The sequence below is a fragment of the Vidua chalybeata genome, chromosome 4, assembly GCF_026979565.1.
Source record: "Vidua chalybeata isolate OUT-0048 chromosome 4, bVidCha1 merged haplotype, whole genome shotgun sequence".
Taxonomy (NCBI): domain Eukaryota; kingdom Metazoa; phylum Chordata; class Aves; order Passeriformes; family Viduidae; genus Vidua; species Vidua chalybeata.
The window spans coordinates 563,059-572,272 of NC_071533.1; the positions used below are offsets into that span (position 1 = coordinate 563,059).

A 9,214-nucleotide genomic window follows, 5' to 3' on the forward strand; every position below is an offset into this window, starting at 1 on the left:
TCCATGTCTGCACCTACTGTAAGACAAGGCTGCAAAAGGCTGTTTCATGAGAGAGCAAACCAGCAAGGATCCCCAGAGACTGCTCTGGTGGGACAGAATTCTGCTGAAAGGAGGCAGAGCTGAGCGTTGCCTACTTTGTCAGGGACCTGGGGGGAAAAAAACAACAAAAAGAACTAGAAGCTCTGCCTTCTTGCAGAAATTTCTCCTTTTATACAGCCTCAGCTGTACTACAGAGAGGAGAAGCAGGTCAATCCCATTTCAAGGAGAAGGGAGAAAATCTCAGTCAGTCATTTACTTCCTTCTTCCCTCTCTGGCCTTCCTGCTCTTTTGTAAATGGGGAGGGAGTCCTGCCCAGAGATGCTGAGGTGGCAGCAAGGGCAGTATTGCCCTGGGAGCGAACAGGCCACGTCTCCTCCTCGCCCACCTCATCCCAGCTTACCCCTCCAAAGGAGAGGGGGATGTCCTGGCAAACTCTGAGCATGCAGAGGGTGCTGAGCTTCCCGTGCCCTGTTCCCTGGGCTCCTCCTCTGCCCTCACCTGGAGCTGCTGCCTTCTCTCCTCGAGATTTCCCACAGACACATCATAAACCTCAACAATATTTTATGTCCTTTCCTTATCTCTTCTTCTCAGAATTGTCTGAGTGTCAGGTTTGGCTTGGGAGGTTTAACTCCTGCATTTGAACAAGGTGCACACACAGAGTTACAAGGTGCCCACCTATGCAAATCCAACTCAATAAAGTAAAAAGCAAACCTAAAAAAGGAGCTCATCCACATGAATGTTTTTAGCACTGTACAAAGTCATGTGCTAATTTAAGTCCAGGTTGTCACAGAAGTGAAATAATGCCATTTTTGATTAACCTTAGTCCTGTTTCCAAATCAGTGCCATATTTACCCCTGCAGTTGCTCATTATTGATGGACAGCAGCTGAGAAGTGACCCTGCTACTGTGATGGATGAAGTGCAGAAGTTTCTGGGAGTCTCTCCTCACTACAATTACTCCGAAGCCCTAACGTGAGTGTATTCCTTTTCTCACCTGCCCTGTCGATCCCAGGGTACATCCCCTCCCACCAGGATCCCTTCATTATTAATTACAAACAGACAACACATCAGGAGAACAATAATTTGAGAAGCTTGGGGCTCTCTTCCATCAGTCTCCAGGAGCTGAAGCCTGGAGTGTCAGGTGTGGCAAGTTTGGCTTTACCATTCCAAAGGAGCCTGATGGCAGAGGCTGGGTGAGAAGCGCTCGTTCCCTAATCCCATTTTCCCCTCTGGATTTCCACGAACCACTGAGACTCCTGCAGGGGTGGGAGTGGGCTGAATTCCCCTCTCCCCTCTTAGTCCAGCAGAAAACTGTAAGAAGCTTTTGCCCTGGGCCTCCCTGTGTGAGGATCACCATCTCCTTACAGCCCCACCCTGGGATATCCGTGAGCTGGGAAGCCTGGCCCTGCTTTTCCAAGCCCCTGAGCCAGCACATGGAGTGGGAAGCAGCAAAGCCTCTGCTTCACCTTCCCTGCAGGCTGCTCCTGAGGGAAACACAACCATGGACTTTGCAGCTGCCCCACACTGCTCCTCTCTGCTTGCAATTACCATTTAATGTTCCTCTCCTGGCAGGGTTCAGCTTCTTTGTATCAAAGGTTCAAAGTAAGACTTCAGTGCTTAAGGAAGTTGCTCTGCCAAAACCTTTTTCTAGAGGAAGAATTTTGGATTTCAGAACGCAATTTTTTAAGTCACTGCTTTCCAAAGAGGATGGAGGGAAGGAGGAGTCTGATCACTGAGCTGAGCTATTGATGTTTGAACAACTCACAACTGCACATCTGCAGTGCCTTCTGCTGGGTTTTTAAAATCCACACCCACAGACATACATCTTCCTTGCTGGAACTAAATTAAAGTCAGTGGAGTCGCACGGCAGGAAGAAATTTGGCCTCTCATACTGGTTTGGACAGGAAAAATGGATTGTAAACAGATCCATAAAATTATGCACTCCCTGTTTAGAGGCATCAAGAATGCAAATGTGCTGTGGAAGCACACACTTCTCCACGGATTTGGGATGGAAGGGGAAAATGCATTAAAGTGTGTAGCTGCTTTCTGGCAGGGCTTGTCAAAGGGGAAAAGATGGCATAGGATTGTTCCTAGTCATTACTGCCTAACAACTGCCCACCACACATTTTTAAAGGTGTCAGGAAGCAGCCTAAGGACCCAGACCTGTGAACAACACTGAGCAACCAGTCCATCACCCTGAGTGAAATTACGTGAAAGTCTTGCAGGAGAGTAAAATCAACCCAGGCAGAACCCTCCCCATGGGAGGGGAGCAAAGAGCACACAGAGGCAAGGCCCGAGGAAAACACAAGATGAGAGGAGTGCGCTTAGGAAAATGTTCTCCCTTGGAGGGCTGCTACATTCTGTCAGAGAATGAGAGAAAGATCCTCATGGTGACATTGCTTGGCTCTGCCCTCGCAGGCATTCCCTGCCTCTGGCATCCGGTACTGCCTCCCCAAAACCCTGCCTCTCCCCCAGGCTTACTCTGCAGGGAAGGGAAGATAACCAGGCCTCCAAAGATTTCTGCTGACAGCTCTAAAACGCTCCCCTGTAGCTTTAGCCTTAGGGCTATCACTATTTCTAAATAAATACTTCCACTGTGCCCAATTACGTTTACAGAAGCCCTGAGAGTTCTGTGATTTCTGAACGCAGAGGGTTGAGTTCAGCCCGAACTGTCTCACCCTCTATTCCCCTTCCCAAATTTGCAGATCCTTTTCATAATGTTCAATAATCTCCTTCTGAGGCAGAGAGATTGGGGCATAGTTTTGCAGTTTCCCTTTTACTCAGCACAGATACTGCTGCTCCTCTTGGGAAATTAATGCAGGGCAGCTAAAGCACTTCACCATGCAAGGAGCAGATGGGAAAGGCCAAAGCAGAAATTAATCTATCATCAATATACCCATTTAATCAATGATTTATTTGTTTTTAATTGACACAGCTACAGAGACAATTCAGGAAACAAAGGTCAGGCTGCATTAATAGGCTGGGCAAGGAAAAGCCCATGAAGAAGGTTCACCCTTCTCCTGAAATTTGCCCACTTCTGTGCAGCAGCAAATTGCAGGTGCATCCATGTCGCAGGGACAGAGCAGGGGCAGAAAGGTGGTGTGTAACTAATTAACTCTCTGTTCCAGCCAATTATCCTTCATCCTTCTCAAACATCTGCTGAGCAGCAGGAATGTGCAGCGTTTGGATGTTTTATGCCTGCTGCAAGTCCCACAGCAGTAAATTCCAAACCCAACGCCACGTGCCCTTGGTTCCTCAGCGAGTGCGTGTTTCCAAGCCTCAATCCAAACCTCTTCTATCTCTGCATTTCAGACATCACAATCAAACTGCATGTTTCAGATAAGGCTGCTAAGACAGTGTTTATGCTACAATGCCATCCTAGGAACGAAAATGGTCTTTAGATGCAGTGATAGGGAGCAGCCCGCTCCTTCTTCAGGCGGGTTAAATCATCAGCACCCAGCCAGCGCTTCCTTAGGAGACCTGCACATCACCCTGTGTGCTGGACAAGGACAACAGAAATGAGCCAGTGCAGGTAGAGCACAGTGGGGGAACATTCCTGCCTTTAGGCACTTCCAAGGCAGATTTGTGGGGAAAAATGAATCCCCAGAGTTTACACAGGAGAGGAAAGCTGTTTCCCACTCTGGCCTCAGAATTCCAGTCATCTAGAGGAATGTGTGCAGCACTAATTGTGGGCTGACACTGATGTCTCAGGAGCCAGGAGATGTTTCTGTAGCAAGGTCTTTTAAAAGATATGATCCTCTACAGGTTCGACCCTCAGAAAGGCTTCTGGTGCCAGTTATTGGAAGGAGGGAAAACAAAGTGCCTGGGGAAAAGCAAAGGTCGGAAATACCCACCAATGGACCAAGAGGTAAGGGCTTTTCAGAGATTTATGGGAGCAGTTTTAATATTGGCCCGAAATAAACACACGGATTTTTTTTTTCTTTGCTGCATTTTCATTGGATTGATGTTTTTAAAAATCAGAACCTCGAGCTTTGGAAGAGAGGGCATAGAGTTCCCCCGGTGAGAGCGCTCTGCGGCAGCAGAGCACGTTTGCCTGTGGGATGGGTTTCCTTTAACCTGATCTTGGTTTGCTTTCTCCCCCCCCACCCCGCTCAGTCCCGAGCGTTTCTGTCGAGCTACTACCGAGAGCACAACGTGGAGCTGTCCAAGCTGCTGCACAGGCTGGGCCAGCCGCTGCCCTCCTGGCTGCGGCAGGAGCTGCAGAAGGTCAGGTAGCACCGGGGGGACCCGGCCAGGCGCATTCCTGCCCGCTCAGACCCCCCCCGCTCCTCCGGCTCACTCGGCATCGTCAGGACAGGACCTCACGGACCCCGCTCTTCCCAGCGAAACCGGACAAACGGCAAGAGAATAAGTCAAAAAGCCCCAGACCCAAGGCCGACGCCTGTCGGCGCGCTCGTGCTGCCCGCGGAGCGGCATCGAGCCCTTGCGGAGCTCCCGGCAGGCGCCGGCGGCACCCCCGGGCTCCGGGGCGGGAGCCGCGCGGAGCCTCGTCCCTCCCTTCGCCGGGAAGTGCCAGGAGCCCCGCGGAGCACCGGCGGAGCCCGGATCACTGACGGACTGCAGTCTGGCAGGACACGGGCGAAGGATGGGAACGTCTCTCGCTGGACTGGGAGGTTGGTCACGCGCTGGGCTTTTCCCACTTTTGTTTTCAAATCCTTTCAAATGCCAAGCAGGCCACGCAGCAGCGCGCCGCCGATAGCCTAATTCTGACAGCTCGGTTTCTGTCTGCAAAGCAGCGCTGTGGCTCTGAAGCCTTCAGGCACTGGGTGAGCATTTAGGGTCTCAGTCTGCAAGCCGGTGCAGAAAAATAACTTTAATTACCTTTTGAAATGTTCTGGACACAGGACAGTCTGCTGAAGCACAAACTCTTCCTGTAGACTTTTTTGGAGGTGAAAGGACAAAGACAGTTATTGTATATCACATATACGTGTATGACATACATATCTTCATTCCTGAATATCTACCCAGTGTATCTCTAGATCAGACACACTCAGTTTTAAATATCTCCTTTTTGTGCCCACAGGGAAATGGAAGGGTGGTTTACCAAAAATATGACATGAACTGTGCTTGGTTCTCAGAGCTGTGGGGGCAAAGTCAGCAAGGCTGGGCAGAAACTCCTTACTTGTCCTGTACGGAGGCCATTCCTCAGATCTGGAAGTGGTGAACACACGTATTTGTGTTTGTAACATGCAAACTCACACTCCCTTATCTTAGAGCACTGGCAACACCACAGATGACTGGAGTAATGAGAGCTTTGGATAAGTCAGGCTTGGTCAGAGAAGAGTATCTAAATGGAGCATTTGATAGAATTATAGCTGTTAAAATGCATTAAAATTGGCTCAGCTTTAATTAAAAGAGGACTGCCTAACTCTTGATTAAAAGCTGAATAAACATGACATTGGTTTCAGGAGCCTTTCAAGGAGATGAGAAAAACACTAGAGAATCCAGAAAATTATTTCTTGTTCTTAGCTTTTTATTTAGAAAGAGGTCTGTGTCTCCAACTCTCAGCTCTGTAATGGCACCATGTCCTGAAAATCCACTGGATATTTTTATACCTCACTGTTATTTTTTAAGTCTGAATGGGCCTCACATTTCCGAGAGATCTCGTGTTCCATTGAGAACTGACATTTGAATTGACTTCTTTATGTGTCACAAAGATGAAATAACAGTATTCCCAAGTTTCATTCCCTTCACTTGTAACAGGAGCCATCAGCACAGGATTTCTTTGGACCACCATGTGACACAGGAGCCTTTGTGAACTGTCTGGAAATGATCTCCTTTGCTTTTTATGCCTTTTTCTGTCACTGACCACATCATTGTTGGGATCCTTGCAGACCAGCAAAACAAAGGCCACAAAAATGAAACAATTATTGATGGCAAGAGGGCTGTGGCTGGGAAAGATCGTGCTGGTCCTTCTTTCCTGCTTGTAAGCCACGGGATTCCCATCCTGCAGGGGGCTGCAGCTGCAGTTTGCTCCCATTCCCCTGGAAAGGAGGATTCCAGGATGTGACCCTGTGGGCCAGGCAGGGGAGTCAGGGCCTGGCAGCAGAGCTGATGATGAAAGCAGGGCTTTGGCCCTCGGAAAGCTGAGCTCGTATAATTGAGGTTGTCTTTGAGAGAGGCAAGAAGAACAGAATCCAAACCCCTCTAAATTATGCATTGACCTCTCAAGGTCTAAAATAAAGTTGCAGGATTAACTGCTCTGAGATGTTGTCTAATAAACCAAATTTCCGCTCTGATAGGGGAGCAGGCTGCCGAGAGTCCCCCAAACAAATTAAAATGGCAGAATTAGAAATTCTTGGGGGAGGAAATGGTTGTGTAATGAAAGCACTGATGGGTCCAGGCTCTCTGATGTGATAATAAGGCAGTGGGGATGTGCCCTGAATGCAGAATCAAGAGCTGAGTGTTTTCTCCTCTTCCTTCCCCCCTCTCCCCATTTTGAGCCAGGGAGATGGGGGATCTTTCCTCCCCTGAACGATTGGGGTGTGGGGTGCTCATTTCCTCTCTGCTGGGCCCCCAAAAGGGAGACATCAACCACTCACTTAGTTCCCATCAGTAACGAATTATGTTTATCATGGGCTTAAAATCAGTGTTTCTAACAGGAATATGAGTGTGTGACATCTGTGTCAAACAGGTACAGCACAGGGACATAAATCAGCAGTGACCACATGGCTGATTTTATTGTACTTAAATAAGGCTAAGTTTGGGGTTTCTTTTACATAACTCTGTGTTCATGGGACAGGAATTTCCCCATCAGACAACATTTCTTACACTGTCTTTATTTCTCTTTTTGTGCTTTCAGTTCATCCTTTTAGTGTGACTGCAAAGGTGTGGACCTGCCCATGGACTCGATTCCTCCATCACTCTCCTGTCTAGAAAAGCTGCCAAAAAGAAATAAGTATTTGCAAGCAACACAAATTCTGAATTGTTCAGTGCTCCAGTGACTGGATAACTTTTATAAGACTTACTATGATTTCTGTAGTATTTCAGAACAAAGGACATCCTGTTGATAGAGCTGAGGAAAAACTTCACTGTCTTGCCCAAGCTCTTTTTTTTTTAAATTTTTCTTTCCCCTCCTACGTGACGACAGCACATCCAGTTGAACAAACACTTGGTGTTGAAGCAGAAGGAATTAAAATAAATTTTGATCACTCAAAGTATTTTTGTTGGGGGGGGTGGGGGTGATGAGGGAGGTCAAGGGCTGTATTTGCTGGAATTGTTTTAAATAATTGATGTGCACACACCTGATTATCGGTTCTTCTCACTGCTGCAGAATAAACACTTCTGATGGTGTATTACAGGGAGAGCTTTGCTTCTTTCCTTAAACCCTCTTTCCCATTTCCTGAGCCAAAACCTGCTCTCCAACGGCCTCTGCCATGGATTTCAAACCGTGCACCTTCCCAACTCCTCCTGCCCCGGCATCTCCCCGGGGCTTCCACCCGCCCTCAGCACAGCAGCCCCAAAAACGTGGGATTTCCTGGCACTGCCACTGACCTCCTCCTCTTCCTCCTCCTCCTCCTCCTCCTCCTCTTCCTCCCAGGCGGGCACGTGGACCCAGGCACGTCTGACCCTTCAGTATTTGTTACACACAATTCCTGGGCCTGCCCTCCCAAAGTTTGGCCTCCCTGCACCCCACAGGAGAGGGACGTGCAGCCCCAAGCAAGCTCTTGCCCTAATTAAAAATAATTTCCTTCTGCTCTGTTTGAAGAATCTTAACAGGCCCTGGTTCCAGCTATTGCAAAGTTCTCAAAGTGTGCACTCAGAAGTATGAGACAGCTGTTTTCCCTCCCTAGAATCTCATAATGCTTCTATTTTTTATTATAAAATATTCATTTGTTTTACTGATCTGTGTCAGAATGAGGTTAAATCTTATCAGAGTCGAGGATTCTTTCTACAAACCTCCCAGAATAGCAAATTCCACCTCCCGAGAGTTTCTATCATTGAGCAAAGTAGAAATGACATTTCAGATATCGCACCACAAGTTTTATCTTTTTTTTCCAGGTCTGCTTGGTGCTTGTAGACAAATTTTCAAAGGTAGCTAAATTTTCCAAGTATTTTAGGAGTCTAAATCTGTTTTAGAAGAACTAAAAAAGCCCAAACTTTTAGGCCCCTATTCTTGTAGGCCCTAAAAATCTGCTGGCTTTCCATCAGGCTTTCCAGGCCTTGGCAAATTTCCTGCCTCAATCTTATTCAATAAAACAATAGCAGAATTCTTCCAAAAGTTTACTACTGCCACAAAATTCATTAATCAGACTATTCCCTCCTGGAACCTGGAAACCTGAAAGCACCAAACAAACTTGTGAAGTGATCTGTTCGTGTAAAGAGCTTTTCCTGTGTGCAGTGGGAGAGGAGAGGAGAGGAGAGGAGAGGAGAGGAGAGGAGAGGAGAGGAGAGGAGAGGAGAGGAGAGGAGAGGAGAGGAGAGGAGAGGAGAGGAGAGGAGAGGAGAGGAGAGGAGAGGAGAGGAGAGGAGAGGAGAGGAGAGGAGAGGAGAGGAGAGGTCTTTGTCAGGCCTGTAAATATCCAAATCTCAGTCAGCAACTGATTTATAGAACAGCAGAAATGAATCCTGCATATAATTTATACTCCTATTTCCGCTCATGACGAATTAGAGACTTCCCAGGAAACCAGATTGATATTTGCATTTCAGTCAGCTGCAGCTGCTGGGTGGGGAGAAAAACATTTAAAACATCTCAATAAACCCTTATGTGCCACTTTGGGTTTGCAGAGCTGTTTGTCCTGCTGCAGCTCCCTCTAACCAGACCCGGGCCAGTTTTATAGTGCTCCTATTTCTTTGGGAATGGGAATGTGACACGTTAATTCACAAATCTGTCTCCATTGCAGAAGGTCAGGGGGGTTTATGGGCTGGTAGTTGGAGTCATCCTGGGGTTTTCTCAGAGGTTATTTTCAGCCAGGGGAAGGTCAGCAGCAGGTGGAGTGGGATTTTTCAATCTAAGCTGCAATTCCATAAAATACTGTGGGGGCTGAAAAGCGTGGTTTATAATTTGGGAGATAATTGCATGTCATCCAATTGACTTTGTACTTGCCACTTCTTAGAGTCTGGTGGATGTTCTTCTGTCTTGCAGAACTTATCTGTAACACACATCCCCTGTTGGGTAATTTAGCTTCTCTTCAGAGGAGGAGCTGAGCTACGAGG

General features: G+C 47.6%; 1 protein-coding gene across 7 annotated transcripts in view; it reads left to right on the forward strand.

Annotated features, from left to right (window-relative positions):
- Positions 1–7,519, forward strand: part of NDST4 (N-deacetylase and N-sulfotransferase 4) — a 98,007-nt gene extending 90,488 nt beyond the window's left edge. For all 7 annotated transcript variants that reach the window (XM_053941306.1, XM_053941308.1, XM_053941309.1 and 4 more), the window contains 4 exons: positions 900–1,009; positions 3,803–3,905; positions 4,154–4,671; positions 6,861–7,519. In XM_053941306.1, the coding sequence (XP_053797281.1) occupies positions 900–1,009; positions 3,803–3,905; positions 4,154–4,273 (333 nt within the window). In that variant the 3' untranslated portion in view covers positions 4,274–4,671; positions 6,861–7,519. The remainder of the gene's footprint in view (positions 1–899; positions 1,010–3,802; positions 3,906–4,153; positions 4,672–6,860) is intronic.
- Positions 7,520–9,214: the final 1,695 nt, after the last annotated feature.